This window comes from Ovis canadensis, chromosome 3 (assembly GCF_042477335.2).
Source record: "Ovis canadensis isolate MfBH-ARS-UI-01 breed Bighorn chromosome 3, ARS-UI_OviCan_v2, whole genome shotgun sequence".
In the NCBI taxonomy this organism is placed as follows: Eukaryota; Metazoa; Chordata; class Mammalia; order Artiodactyla; family Bovidae; genus Ovis; species Ovis canadensis.
The window spans coordinates 5,579,612-5,595,456 of NC_091247.1; the positions used below are offsets into that span (position 1 = coordinate 5,579,612).

General features: G+C 42.0%; 1 protein-coding gene across 3 annotated transcripts in view; it reads right to left on the bottom strand.

The window, feature by feature from the left end:
• The window catches only part of NUP214 (nucleoporin 214), a 90,018-nt gene that overhangs the window by 51,171 nt on the left and 23,002 nt on the right, over positions 1 to 15,845 (bottom strand). For all 3 annotated transcript variants that reach the window (XM_069582128.1, XM_069582126.1, XM_069582127.1), the window contains exons 15-24: positions 12,711 to 12,797; positions 12,354 to 12,503; positions 10,521 to 10,679; positions 8,688 to 8,791; positions 6,535 to 6,717; positions 5,506 to 5,591; positions 5,323 to 5,406; positions 3,299 to 3,559; positions 2,389 to 2,550; positions 202 to 301 (exon numbers count right to left, since the gene is read on the bottom strand). In XM_069582128.1, coding sequence (XP_069438229.1) covers positions 202 to 301; positions 2,389 to 2,550; positions 3,299 to 3,559; positions 5,323 to 5,406; positions 5,506 to 5,591; positions 6,535 to 6,717; positions 8,688 to 8,791; positions 10,521 to 10,679; positions 12,354 to 12,503; positions 12,711 to 12,797 — 1,376 coding nt within the window. The remainder of the gene's footprint in view (positions 1 to 201; positions 302 to 2,388; positions 2,551 to 3,298; positions 3,560 to 5,322; positions 5,407 to 5,505; positions 5,592 to 6,534; positions 6,718 to 8,687; positions 8,792 to 10,520; positions 10,680 to 12,353; positions 12,504 to 12,710; positions 12,798 to 15,845) is intronic.

The window sequence follows — 15,845 nt, forward strand, 5'->3', positions numbered from 1 at the left end:
TGTTACTGCCAGTTGGAGAGGACAATTTCCTGAAAGCCCAACTGGGTGCCTGAGATTAGCTGTCCATTCCGCTCCTCTGATCACCTGAAGTTGTGCAGGAAAGTCACACTGGAACAATAGCACTGCTGCTCCCTGCAGGCAGTTCTACGCTACTGCAGAATAATTCGTTGGCTGAAACACACCACTGAAGCAGTAACGTACCCCATGGTTGCGGAGGGGGCTGTAGCATTATTCTTCAGTTCCTGCACATTTACCACTTGAGGGACATTCTTCAAAGTTGATTCAGTCAACGTACTGACGGCTATTTAAACAGAGAAGAGAAAGGCACGTCAATTGCAATACAAGATCAAAATTCTAGCCAGGTCTAATGAATAACTAGGACACAAGCAGAATGCAAACTTATTATATAAAGGAAACTTAGATGGTTCTGCAGCCCTGTGTTCAATGGAACACCTGGCCTACGCCCTTCATAAAGATTATCCAATGAAGCTTTGTGCAATTTAATCAAATGTACTAGTTCAGAAAAAAGGAATTCACCAGCCAGCTTTTATAGAGCAGAGCTGAGATACCTGCCATATTGGCTTGTCCTGGAAAAGGGCCGAAACAGCTAGAAGATTACCAGTGTTTCTGCCTCCACCATGCATTCATTCATTCAGCCACTCTTTCACATGAGCTTATTATTGTCAGACTCTGTTAGGTGCTCGGAATACAAAAAATGTCTAAAATATAGTGTCTTCTTTAAAGAAGTTCATGCTTTAGTGAGATAGACACAGTGAATAAAATATGAAAAATGGAGCTTGAACCAAAATGGAGGAGGAGGCCAAGCAGGCCTGAATTAAGGAAAGGTACCAGGGACTGATGTGGCACTTACTCACCTGTCTTAGGCTTATCAGCTTTCATACCTTTTCTGTATATGTCTTATAATTTATAAATAACTATTAAGGCCTAAGCAAAGCTCTTGGATCTTCTCCAACTATTTTGGGGCAGTTGGACTTGTAGCCCAGGTAGGATGGTGGCTCTATGGCAGCTCACTCCACTCCCTCCTTCAGGGAGTCCCCAGGGATGCCCTGCTTATGACTGCACGTAGTTCATCCTTGACACTCACAGGTGCCCACACCTTCGAAAGCTGTTTTCGAATAATGTCTTCTGAAATGATCACACCACCTCCTGCTGAGAATGGACTAATCCTAAATCCTGGTAGACTTCAAGCTGATAAATAATCAATCAGCTTGATTTTGGATCTGTTCAGTACAATGCTAAGATTCTGCTTGGTCCGACTAATATTTAAAACATCAAGGAATTCTTATAGTTTTCAGAATGCTCAAAAGTACCTTAAAAAGTTCTGTTGTTTTTTCTTTCATATCTATTTTAGGTCTCTTAGTAAGGGTTTTAATCTGAACTTTCCCTAGAGATCTATTATCATCTAATGGCAACTATTTTTGGCTAAATCAAACTACCATGTCTTTTCCATCTTTTACAATTTTAGTGTAAATTGGCATATGTTCTAAGCAGGTATAAAACTAAAATAATTCATTCAGCTAAAACAAAAATATGATTTATAGCCAAGTTTCTCACTCTTGGCACTACTGACATTTTGGGGATAGATAATCCTTTGTTGTAGGGTTCTCTTGTGCTTTTGGGAGTTTCTTTGCAGCATTACTGGCCTCTACCCACTACAGGCCAGCAACACTGCCAACTGTTGGAGGGGAAGCAGGCGGAGTAAAAGAGCCTCTGGTTGAGAAGCACTGGCTTGTAAAAACTGATTAACTCAATTCCGAGGCAAATTACCTAGAAACCTTGATGTAGAAGATTACGGAGAGCCACAAACCACTGACAAAGTGCAGGAGCTGATTAGCTCCTTAGAGCTTCAGGTTTCCAGGTTAAAACTGCAATCTTAAGAAAAAACTGTACTTCAATACAAAGAACACAGGATTGGAGTCTGGGCTTTGTTGCATATTGGTTGGTGACCTTTGCCTCTCGAAACCGAGCACTACTCAAAAGCAAAACGGGCACATGTACACTCATTGCAAAGGGTGGCTCGGATCCTTAAAATACTACAGGACAACTCTAACATTATTAGGTGATCTAACAGCAAAGATTAATTCTGGGGCTTAAAGCAGACATTATTAAAAAATAGGGATGAATCCTTATTATGTTGAATCTAAAAAGAAATGATGCAAATGAACTTAACATGGTAGATCTTATACAGCCCTTTAAGGGCAAGTTTCCAACTGAGTCTGCCCTCTCAGAACTCTCCCCCAAAAGGCGCGAGCTGTCACATCAGTCCTCTTTCCTGAAAGGCAGTGAAGGGCCCGCTGTTTCTTGGCCGCTGTGTCCTGGCCTGTGGCTCAGAAAGCTCAGCATCAGCCCCTGTACCGGTGCTTTTACCTGGTGCCTGACTGGCCATCTGCCGTCTCAGTGCTGCTGCAGCGGCCGCCTGGGGGGCAGAGATGGGGTGGGAAGGGCCAGGTGCACCATGCTTCACGGTTTTTGTTGCGAGCATGGTGCTATCAGCTCCTTGGGGAATAATTTTGCTAGCAGGTGTAGACACTGAGGGAAAAAGTAAAGTTAAGTGAAACAGTGGATCAGAACAGAAGCACACACAAAAATTAAAAGGGTAAATTCTCCACGTTAGGTTGCAGGGAAAATGCAAAGATTTAAAATCCTTAAGCATTAACAGAAAATACTGGCAAATTGACAGCTTGGCACTTTTATCTTTCAAAGATGCTGTGTGCTATTTGTCTGCCCACTTCTACTGGTGAAAATATGTTACATGATCATTTCCTCTGACACTGAGTGAGATATAACTTCTATGCCCATACAAAGCAATGAATAGTTAGCTCTCCTCTCACAAATCTCTCCATTCTAGTACCTCATGCCTAGGTTGGTCTACTTAGGAGTCACTTCAGTACAAAGTCCTGACCCTCTGAGCTGAAGATCTAACAGCCCAACATAGGTCCTGTCAGCAAGCCATCAGAGATAACGAGCACCATGGCTGGTGAGCCCTGAGACAGGAATGGCTTCAAGCTGAAATGAGCCGAGGTCAGAAGGGCACATGCTGTCCTCCACGTAACGGGCAACAGTGTGAGCCTTGCAGCGCCTCCTCTTCCTCACAGTGCCCTACCAACCACTTTCAAGGGGAAAATATCTCTTGACTCTGTAATTTCTAAAAGATTAGCAGAAATGGGCTAGAACCCACAACTTTTGCGTGTGCTAGTAATAAAACCCAGCCACAGTTCCTTCATGAATTAGGAACCTCTTAGGGAAAAGATTGTTTCTGGTCTCGCTGTTTACTTACTTGAAGTTCCCATCATACCCTGCGAACCATGAATCAGGTGAGATTTAGCAAAAGGAGTTGCCTGGGGTAAGAGACTGGGCTGGATGGAAGGTGTTCGAACCACAGGAGCGTGCCGGGGGACCTGGACCACTGCGTCGTCATCCTTACAGGATGTCCGTGTGTCTTCACTCTCCAGAGACTGGGAAATGGATGATGTTGAGCTGGCTTCATCCAAGTCTTCATAATACCTCTGAGACAGGAAGGCCGACCGAGACAGGCTGGCTACAGAGCCCAAAACAAAACACAACTGAGACAATTCGAGTCCAAAAAGCTATGTAATTTTCACTGTTGCTAGAGAACTATCCAATTTGTAAAGCGACTTAATTATTACTTATTTTAAGTGGAAGCAGCTGCGGCTGAACGTGAACAAAGATAGCCTTTGCTCAAATGGGTTTTGCAAAACTGAGCTGTATAGGACAAGAACATTTTGACTGTTAGGCAAAAAAATGTGAGGTGGGACACAGGATGCACACTGGTGTAAAAGCAGGACGTTCACGGGCAATAACGCCACCTCAGAAAAGCAACAAACTCCCACAGAGTGAACAAGCAGTCACATTGGTGTCCCTGCTTTCCAGCAACAAACTTCTAAGAACAGGCCTAATACAAACTGGAGAAGACATCACATCCTCAGTCCCGAGGATCTCAAACAATGCCAGGTAAATCCAATGCTTCTTTTGAATGAGACAATTAGTTTAAAAAAAAAAAATCACTAAAATCGATTCTCACTTTCCCTGTTTTGCTCCTTCCATAAACTGTAAGGTAAGGCTTTATGCCATGTTACTTTCTACCATGAATTTCAGAAGTCATGTTACTGTCTGTGTATTGGAAACACCAAAACCAAGCAAAAAACAGCCCCCTCGCCTCCTCAAGTTATTTAAAAGTATTGCTAATACTTATTGACTTATGTGTCCTATGGGCGCATCACTCTGCAAGATTTTACGTATCATAATGCGAGTGTAACATGGGCTTCCCTGGTGACTCACTCAGTAAGGAATCTGCCTGCAACGCAGGAGACCCAGGTTCGATCCCTGGGTCGGGAAGATCCCCTAGAGAAGGAAATGGCTACCCACTCCAGTACTCTTGCCTGGAGACTTCCATGATCAGAGGAACCTGGTCCGCTGTATGGTTCATGGGGGTGCAAAGAGTCAAACACAACTGAGCAACTAACGCTTTCACTTTTTTCAAACATAATATAAACAATTGCAAGTGAAAACCACGCATGGGGACTTCCCTGGCAGCCACAGCCAAAAGAATTTTTTAAATTAAAAAACGCTGTACTAGGGCTACTGCTAGGTGGCAATGTCAGTTTGGTAGCCACCAGCCATGTATGGTTATTCAGATGAAAAACAAATGAAAAATTTGACCTCTAAGTTGTACCATCCCCCTTAAAGCACCCAATGGCCACCAGTTAACTGCTGTATTGGACAGTACAGATCCAACATCACAACCACGGCAGGAAGTTATACCGGGTAGCACTGTACCAAAGTGTTCCGAGGCAAGTCAGTGTGCAGCACAGTCCCTCAGAGTCCATTCATAACTACCTGCGCCTGCACGTTCTATGTCTGCATCTCTCATTAGAGTAGCCACTAGTCACGCGTGCCTGCTGAGCAGGTCTTTTTTCAAATGCAGACTTACTCAAAATCCGACACAAATCAGAAAAGTAAAGCTTTCCCAGCTAAAGCGAAGGCTAGGACCCCTGGAACCAGTTCAGCGTCCCCCCAAATCCTTGGCAATCACTGCCATAGAACCTGAGGACTATGGAAAACACAGTGTGAAAGCCGAAACTACCACCTCGAGTTGACTATGCATAAGCTTCTTCTTAATCCCATATTCAGACGGATGACAGATTCTAGAGACACTTCCTCTATCTCCCATTAAGAACCAAAGGAAAACACACACAGACACACACACACACAAACCCCATCCTACTCCCACACAATGTACTATACAGTTTATCCTAAAAATTCAGGACCGGGTTCCTCTACCTGGAGCAGTGGATCTCACTGGGGGGGTCTTCCTTTTGGCCAAGAAATTTCTCAGTTGTGCCTGTTTCACGGGGGACAGTTTAGCTGCAAGAAATTCGTGAACCCATAAATGCTTAAAACTTGGTTTTTAAGGTCAATAGATGAAAGAGAACAGAGTTTAAAGACTGGGGAGAATGCATTTACCTGGTACTTTAGGCAACGGTTTGGGGTGAGACTCTAGAGTCGTTTTCAACAAAGCATTGCGCAGGCTTTCGAGGTCACTGTCAAAACTGAAAGAGGACAATGTTACGTATGAACCAACTATGACCTGAGAAATTGGGACTCATGGTAATGGTGATGGTACATTATCCTCCCAAATACAAAGGCAAGAGATAAGAGCATCCTGAAAAGGAAATGGAAAATCTGACCAAACAATGAATTAACCCCAAAGGAAAATGATCAGTCTCACTATCACATCCCACCCCAGAGCAAACACAACCCCAACAGGGCTCCAGAAGGAAGGGCAATTAAAATCTATACATTCAGGCTAAAGGCAGTTACCACTTTGGTAACTTTAGGGGTAAACTGTCTAAGGCAGGGTCTGAAATCTCCACACTTGCAAAATGACAACTCTGAGTTTCCAGACAAGTTGATCAACCTAATCCTGACAGCTAATTTTCAATTGAACAATAATGCTATGACTACAGTACCAGCTATTATCTATCGAGGGCCTGTTCCATCAGGCACACTGCTAGGTACTTTAAAGACTTAAACCCTCCAGTAACCCCATGAGGTGCACATTGTTAGTTCCCTGCGTGCACGCATGCTCAGTCATGCCCAGCTCTTTCGCAATCCCACAGACTGTAGTCTGGCAGGCTCCTCTGCCCATGGGATTGTCCAGGCAAGAATACTGGAGTCGGTTGCCATTTCCTTTTTCAGGGGCTCTTCTTGACTCAGGGATCAAACCTGCGTCTCCTGCATTGGCAGGGGGATTCTTTACCATTGAGCTACTTGAGAAGGCTATTGTTAGCCCCACTTTTTGGCAGAAGGAAAAAGGATCAGAGAGGGTGAGGAATCTGACCACGATCACAAAGATGAAAGACAGCAGAGTCACTTTCAAACCCACATCTCAACTACTCTGCGACTAGTCCACTTTGCTCTGTGTATTTATTCGCTCATCCCGCCTCATTTACTAAGCGCACGTGGCATTAACAGACGTGTTCTCCTGCACACCTGTGTGTGGTGCTCTGGGAGGGAACATCCAAGGGAAGGCTCCAATGGGAGGTCTGGTTGTAAAGTCGGAGCTGCTGGAGATTATCCACCAGGTGATTCAGCCTCTTCCTCTGTTGGTTGATGATTTCCCGGTTGTTGGCAAGAGTATTAAATAGTGTCTCTCGTTCTGGCACAAGCAGGCGCCTGTTTAGACCAAGGAGGAAAGAACTGTATAAGAACGGTTCAAATAAAAGAAATTTCTACTGGAAAGAAAGAAAAAGGACTGTAACAGTGAAAATAATAAAATGAAGAACCACTAGTGGGAAAGAAACAGCAAGACGTTACTAAGAGGGACTTTTTTGGTGGTCCAGTCATTTAAAATCCACCAGCCAATGCAGGAAACAAGGGTTCGATTCCTGGTCCGAGAAGATTCCATGTGCCATGGAGCAACGAAACCTGTGCTCCGTAACAAGAGGAGCCACCTCAGTGAGAAGCCCGAGCACAACTAGAAAGTAGCTCCCACTGTCCACAACTAGAGACAGCCTGTGTGCAGCAATGAAGACCTAGCATAGCCAAAAAACAAACTAGTCAATTTAAAAAATAAGCATGTCTTCAGAGTGCCGTCAAGAAACAGAGGACAGCACATGACTTGGCAGCAGGGGGGTCCCCTACCCAAAAGAATTAAAAGGAGAAAAGGACAATGGTCCCTTTCTTTCTGGTGACAAGGTCATTAGCTCAACATATATTTTTAAAAGGCATTTCAGTGGGGTTCCAGATAATATTTGGAGAAGGGTCTAAAAGAGAGACGTGCCAGCAAACCATATAGATTTAAGAATCAGAACTCCGAAGAAAGGAAACTTAAAAAAGGACATTAAGTATAAACAGAAAATCCATGGGGTTGTTTAAAGGAGAAGAAAGCCTGGCTTTTCTTGTTAGCCTCACGCACTTTTTAAAAAGTCAACGTATTAATTAGACAAGAGTATTCCAACTGTCAAGCCGAGCAGAACGTTCATGCTGTCAAGTCAAGCCATTCTCTCACTTGGGGAGGAACATGAATTTAGCAACAAGGGAGTGCACTCTGAAACCTCTTAGAAAGGGGCCAGGCTGCCCCAGGGACAAGGGCTCCAGGGCACAGAATCTGCCCCTGCCAGTGTTGGGAAGATCAATTTTCACCTCTGTCTTACCACATCTATGCTCTGAGGTTCCTCAGGTTAGGGACAAAGACTTTCTCCACGCTGTACAATATCATGTATTAAATTCTGTTTACTGAATTTTAAACACATTCTACCCCTGCCCCTGACACAACACTCAGGCTGCCCTACTTAAGTCTGTGACCTCACAGTTTTGTAAACAAATAAACAGATCATTTCCTGGTTTATTTCCTTACAAGGCTAATCACACTGATCAAGTGTAGGTGTTTCAGAAATCTAGCATTTGGAGGGCTGACCTATTTTTCACATCATCTTATTGCTTTCACGATGTACTGCATTCTATTCCTTCTGGAAAACACAAGGCATCAAACCAAACACCCATGGACAGAAGATCACAAGAGAAGGTTTTCCTCTATGTTATCATTCCTCTCATCCTTTTAGTTATCCAAACTAATTAGCAATGTTTCCTTCAAAAGAAAATCTGGAATATACAGGAAAGTGTAAAAGAAAAACCCCTCTGAATCCCATCTTACAGCTATAAGTGAGTATTCTGATAGATTTATTACCAGCCTTTTTTTTTACATTAGACTTCCACACTGAGGTCATCTAGTATGACTTCATGTCTTAACTTTTTCATTTCTTATATGCTGTACCTAATAATTACAGTTACACAATTATATATTTTGTATATTTCATGTAAAACAGAAAAGATATTTAATGATTTTTTGAGAATATGAGATTCAACAGTTACCCAGTACTTTGTTTAAGAGAAAAATGTGGTCAGATTTAGCTACTCTTAACTTTTGCATAACTAGGCTGAATCCAATTTTTCACTCTCATAAACCGTGCTGTAAATTCTTTTATGTATTACTGTGAGCAATGTTATTATTCCATAGAATTTCTTGATGTATAATGACTGTGTCAAAGAGAAAGAACCTGTGTAGGGTTTTCGGAAACCTTCCTAGATGATCTCTTTAAAAGGCCACAGCACTATCAAGATGGTGGGTGAGAGATCTCGCTCACTTTTGTTTTTTCTTTTGTTCCAGATGCCGATCCCACTCCAAGTCTAGAACATCATTCACATCTTGGACAGCAAATTTCACATACTGATGAAGGCGCCGGATTTCCTACAAGAAAAAAATGAAATGGCAAAATGACTCGGTTTTCTAGTAGTTTGCAGGAATGTGTCTCAAAACAGTTAAAATGACTTTGAAGTCTTTTCAAACTGAGAACCACAAGGAATAAGGAAAACTTAACAGGTTTTAAATAATCGTTAGATGGAGAAGGAAATGGCAACCCACTCCATCATTCTTGCCTGGAAAATCCCATGGACAGAGGAGTCTGGTGGGCTACAGTCCATGGGGTCACAAAAGAGTCAGACACAACGTAGCGACTAAATAACAACAAATAATCATTAGAATGTTAGAGAAACCCAACCTTTAAAGTGTGTGAAAGAGAGATAGTGTTAAGAAAAGGGAAAGAGAAAGGGTGTGTCAGCCCAGGGCCTCTAGGGAACTGATGTTCTGGCTTAGTTCTCATTTTTCAGCTCTTATAAAGTATCTCCACGTGGCCTAGGAATTTTCCACTGTACTCTGCTACTCCAACAGTACACCCATTTAGATTTTGCTCTCCCACCCATGAAATTAACTGTAATACAGACAAAATTATCCTACAAAACAGCACTGAAAATAATTCTGCACCTATCTATTCACAGAATAGAACACATAAGTCATCTCACCAGCGGGGGAAAAGTCATTTCTCAAAAACAAAGAATAGTATCAGTACTAGAAATGGAATTTTCCATTATTAAAAGTCTTACCTATTAATTCATTTTAGGCCTTCAATAATTTTCTTTAAATTCTGATCTAGCATTAACCTTTATGGCGCCATAACTTAACTCTCAAAAATTAAAATAGAGCATTCTACTAATGAAAATGAAGCATTCCATTAAATGTGTATACAAATAAAGATGAAGTGCTATACACTGGGAAATACTTTTACATCTGTACCAAGATCTTATTGTGTTTAACTGTATTTTCAAAATTATTCTTGGACAAGGGTATGTGCCCTAACTGAAAATGACAATGTCACTTAAAAGAGAGTCAGGCTGATTCTAGGAAGCAGCAGTAACCTTAGCATCAAATACAAATTTCAACTCAGTACTCTGTGACTACAGGGAGGCCCTTTACTGCAGACACTTCAAAAGTGACCGTATCTCTGCATGAACTCATGCTGTTTCTTCTGAATGCCCTCCCAAACTTGTTTACCAAGAAAACAACTCCTTTTCTTTTAAGGCCAATAAATAGCTGTTACATTAATAATTATTATTATTCCTGATTTGATTTCTAAATATATCTTTTCAACAGCTACTTTCTACCAAGCTTCAGTTCAGTTCAGTTTAGTCGCTCAGTCGTGTCCGACTCTTTGCGACCCCATGAATCGCAGCACGCCAGGCCTCCCTGTCCATCACCAACTCCCGGAGTTCACTCAGACTCACGTCCATCAAGTCAGTGATGCCATCCAGCCATCTCATCCTCTGTTGTCCCCTTCTCCTCCTGCCCCCAATCCCTCCCAGCATCAGAGTCTTTTCCAATGAGTCAACTCTTCGAATGAGGTGGCCAAAATACTGGAGTTTCAGCTTAAGATTTAATGAAAAATTATGTTTTTGTTGATCCAAAAAACCTCAAGGGGGAAAGTGCTGTCTTCTTTGTTGTAGTCAAGGGGGTATATATGAAGTGGGTTAGCACTCAGAGGAAATGAGCAACTTTGTCTGGGCAGTCCTGCAAACCCGGACCTTTTAGAGGAGTGTGCCCATCTAGGTATCTGTTTTCGGCAGCTCTGGTGAGGTTCTCCTACCTGGAGTTGAGCTTCACTCCTGGGGTCCAGCGGCCTCTTGTAGAGCAAGTGCAGATATGCGGAGTCACGGTTCCTCTCATTCTGTTCTCTGGCTTCTTCGACACCAGCAAAGCCCTCCAGTAAAGTTGTCTTCAGGGTACTTATATCTCCATGAAGAGACTAGAAAAGGTATAAGGATGGCCTGATACAAAAGTGGTATTTCTGAGAAATAAACCTTTCTTGCTAGATCAAGGTGGTGCTTCTCAAATATTTAACAAGATGAACATCTGAACAGAGCCAAAAGTGATTTCACTGCTTGGAAAGAAAGATACTAACATTAATTTTTTTGTTTTTCCCTTTTTCATTAAAAAAATACAACTTTGATGATCAGAAACTGAGGAAATAAAAATAAAAATACTGGTAATCCTTCCGTCTAAAGATGATCACTGGGATTTCTCTGGCAGTTCAGTGGTAAGGAAGGGCCTTGGTGTTTTCACTGTCAAGGGTGTGGGTTCAATCCCTGGTCAGGGAACTAAGATCCCGCATGTTGCAGGGTGTAGTCGAAAAAAAAAGAATAAAGAAATGAATAAATAAAGATGATCACTGCTAAAACCTTGGAGAATTCTCCTCTTTTTTTTAACTTTTAAAATTTTTATTGAAGTATAGTTGATTTAAAATGTTTCAAATGTACAGCAAAGTGATTCAGTTTCACATATATATATACACACACACATATACTTCTTTTTCCGATTCTTTTCCATCATGGGTTATTATTAATACAAGACATTGAATACAGGTCCCTGTGCTATATGGTGGGTCCTTGCGGTCTATCTATTTGATATACAGAGTGTGTATCTCTTAATCCCAAATTCCCAATTTATCCTTCCCCCACCCTTGAGAACTTTCCTGTTTCCAAGCATGATATTTAAGACAAGAACTCTGGAGTCAGGCAGTCTGAATTGGGATCCTGGCACTATCACTCAGTAACTGGGTGACTTTGGGAAAACACTTCATCTCTCTAAGCCTAGGTTTCCTGTTCTTGCAAAACAGAAAGAATAATAGTGCCTACCACACAGAAAAGCTGTGACGATTCATTGAGATAATATTGAGACACCTGGCACATAGTAAAGAGTAATAATAGAAACACAGGGGTCTCCCCTGGTGGTCTAGTGGCCAAGAGCTCTCAATGCTGGGGCCTGGGTTTGATCCCTGGTTGGGGAACTAGATCCCACATGCCACAACTAAGACCCTGTACAGCCAAAAAAAAAAAGTAACACAGTAAATAATACAGTGAACAGCAAACATTTGTTATTTTTATATTGTGTATGCTCTTGAGTATCCTGCTTTTTTCTTAAACTTAACACTTTATAACCTAACAATTGACTATAAAAGACAGTAAGTTTTCTCCTGTAAATGACCCACAATATCTTCATTAAAGTTTGCTTTTATACCAAGAAAAAAAGCTAGTAAACTTTCAAATATACCTAAACTAAACTAACAACTAGAATAAACTTTAATGGAATACCTTGTGCCAATGGGATACAAAGTACTTATTGCATTTTCCACATGAAAAAACTAAAACACAGAGCTGCTAGAATAACTTGCACAATGTCACATAGTTTATTGTTCAGTATCCATGGGAAATCACATGGACCAAAGTCCATAGGGTCATAAAGAGTCAGACACGACTTAGTGACTAAAACAAAAGGTAGGGTTTGAAGTCAGGCATTCCTGGGTAAACCACTCATCCACATAAAAAACACTACCAGTGGTCCTTTAAGAGAGAAAATATATATGCCCATGGAGTATCAGGATGACAATGTCTAACTTACGAAGAGTATCAAAAACACAAACCTCTGTGGTCTCTTTAATCTCCAAGAGAAAGGTGTGTAGGTCATCTGATTCTGTTCGCAGCATCTTCATCTCCTCAGATGTGCCCACCTGGAAACAGGCTTTGGACATTCGGGCTTTCAACTCTTCCAGCTCCTTCTGAAAGTGAGCGATCTGTCAAGGCCACAAATGAGGAGACAACTCAGTCTGAATGGTGTGGCAGGCCTGTCACGGCTTCTGGGCCCTCTAACAGCACAGACTCCCAGGACACGCCAAGGCTCAATGCCAGAATAAAATAGTCACATAGGAGTCAGCACCCAGAGCCATTCAAGTCTCGCCATCAGAGCTATTTCTGGGAAAAATCTGCAGGAACAGATTTACCTCCTCCCCAATTCCAGCCATCACAGGATCTGACTCTTTCCACTGGTGTCCCTGCTTTTCTGTAACAGGAGGCTGAAGTGATTTTGGCTGAAATGAAAGGGAAAGGTTTAAAAATGCATCCCATACCCCAAGCAAGATGTTACGAGCAATGGCTTCCTGGAGTAGGAGGCTCAGTGTCTGCTGCAGGTGTAGCACTCTCACAATACCGTGACCATTCCCCCATTCGGTCTTTTGAACCCATATTTGCTGGGCACCGTCTTGGTATAAGGCATGTCCTAGTCAGTGGAGATGGAGGTAGACGAGGCAGATGGGGTCCCTACTCTCACGGAGCTCACCTTCCACTGGGACGAGACAGAATAAGAAGTAGACAAATCTTAAGTAATTGCAGCAAGTGATAAGTGATGTGAAAAAATGAACAGGAACATATAGAGAGAGAATAAAAATGAAAACACTGCTTCAGATGAGACGGCCCAAAAGCCTTCACTGAGCATTGTCTCTGCACTGAGATATGAAGTAAGGGAGAAAGCTATGGCAAGTTTAGGTAAGCACCTCCAGGCAGCAAGAAAAGCAAGTGCAGAAAAGACTTTGGCAAGTTCAGGGCAAAAGTGAATGTGGGCACATGAAGTCAGGCAGGGAGTCGGGGGCAGGCAGAGGGAGGTCATGTAAGACTATACCAAGGAGTCTGGATTTTATTCTGTGTTGGTAAACTACTAGTGGAGTTTTAGGAGAGTTGAAACTATTCTTTGGTTTATGATATTAGAAGAGTCCTCCTGCTATTCAACAGAGCAAGGATGACAGTGACAGGCAGGAGAAAAAACAGAGTGGTCAGGAGGCTACTGAGGGTAGAGAAGATAAAGGCCTGAAATTCGGTATCAGCAGGGACAGAGATGTGGATTTATGACAAATAACACATCACAGAGCAAAGCTGGCAAGACCTCTGCTAGCATGGACCAGAGCAGGTGCTATTACAGAGAGGAATCCAGGGTGACTTCCGGATCAGGAGCTGGAGCAAACTGCCAGGTTAGTGCTTTTCAAGATGGGACTACCAGAACAGGACAGGTTCCTAGAAAATACAGATCAAGAATTCTGCTTTGGGACTTCCTTGGTGGTCCAGTGGTGAAGACTCTGTGCTCCCAATGCAGGGAGCCTGGGTTTGATCCCTAGTCAGGGAGTTAGATCCCACAAGTCCCAACTTAGGAGTTCACATGCTGCAACTAAGACCCAGCACAACCAAATAAATAAATAATGGGGAAAAAAAAGAATTCTGCTTTAGAGATGTTATAACTTGAGAGGATGTTCAAGTGATTTGTTACCTACACCAATGAACATACAGAGGAGTTTTTAGATTGCATAAGCATTCAGTAGAACAGCTTTATTTAATAAATGCCATGTGTCACGTGTTATGCCAAAAGCTACAGCTGAAAACTGGGCATTTACTGTGAAGCCTGTACAGGTATGTGCTGGGGCGGGGAAGGAAGCAGACTGGGAGAGAAACAGAAGGAAAAGACATGACTCCTGTTCTGAAGGCACTCAAATAATCAAGTGGGAAATGGACAGAAAATTCTCTTTAAACTATAAAAATAAACTGAGATGATAGACTGTAGATCTAATATGAAAAGTAAAATAATAAAACTTTTAGGAAAATATCTTTTTGACCTTCAAACAGGAAATTATTTTCAAAACAGAATACAAAAAGTACTCATCTTAAAAAAATAATTAAATTACATTAAAATTAAGCACTTGGCATCAAAAGACACCTCAAGGGGAGGTAAAGGCAATTCAGAGCCTGAGAAAGTATCTGCATTATATATGTGTTTACACATGCATATGCATATCCAATAAGGAATGAACTCTGACAAGTCAATAAGAAAAAAACAACCCAATGGAAAAATAGGTAAAAGACTCGCACAGACACCACTGAAAAGACGATAGTCAGATGAAAAAAAGCTCAATTTTACTAGTCATCTGTGAAATATTAATTAAAACCACAAAATACAACAACAATAAAAATGTAAACTACAAGACTAGTGAGGACGTGCAGCTGAACTCAAATACGTCTGGTGGGAAGGTACTAAAAAGGAATATATGCATATTCTATGACCTAACAATTCCACTCCTAGAAATGCATACACATATTCACCCAAAGACGTCAACTGGTGTGGTTATAACAACACGATTCACAATGACTTCAACCTGGAAACTACTCAAATGTCTGTCAAGGGTGGGATGAAACTTGTAGTAATAGTCGCCCAGTGAATTCCAGACAGCAACGACGACACGGAAAAACCTCACATACACAACACTGAGCCAAACAGCCAGATACAAGAATGTATACTGTATCATTCCATTTTACAGAAGATACTCACAGGCTAAACTAAGCTATGCTATTAGAAATCATGATAGTGAGACCCCTTTGGCAAAGGTAATGTCTAGAAGGGCTCACAGGAGGGGGGACTCAGGGACTCCAGTATGGTCTGTTTCTTGTTCTGGGTGCTGGTTACCAAGGTGTATGCCAGCAAATTCGGAAAACTCAGCAGTGGCCACAGGACTGGAAAAGGTCAGTGTTCATTCCAATTCCAAAGAAAGGAAATGCAAAAGAATGCTCAAACTACGGCACAGTTGCACTCATCTCACATGCTAGTAAAGTAATGCTCAAAATTCTTCAAGCCAGGCTTTAGCAATATGTGAACCGTGAACTCCCTGATGTTCAAGCTGGTTTTAGGAAAGGCAGAGGAACCAGAGATCAAATTGCCAACATCCGCTGGATCATGGAAAAAGCAAGAGAGTTCCAGAAAAACATCTACTTCTGCTTTATTGACTATGCCAAAGCCTTTGACTGTGTGGATCACAATAAACTGTGGAAAATTCTTCAAGAGATGGGAATACCGGACCACCTGACCTGTCTCTTGAGAAATCTGTATGCAGGTCAGGAGCCAACAGTTATAACTGGACAAGGAACAACAGACTGGTTCCAAATAGGAAAAGGAGTATGTCAAGGCTGTATATTGTCAACCTGCTTATTTAATTTATATGCAGAGTACATCATGAGAAACGCTGGACTGGAAGAAACACAAGCTGGAATCAAGATTGCTGGGAGAAATATCAATAACCTCAGATATGCAGATGACACCACCC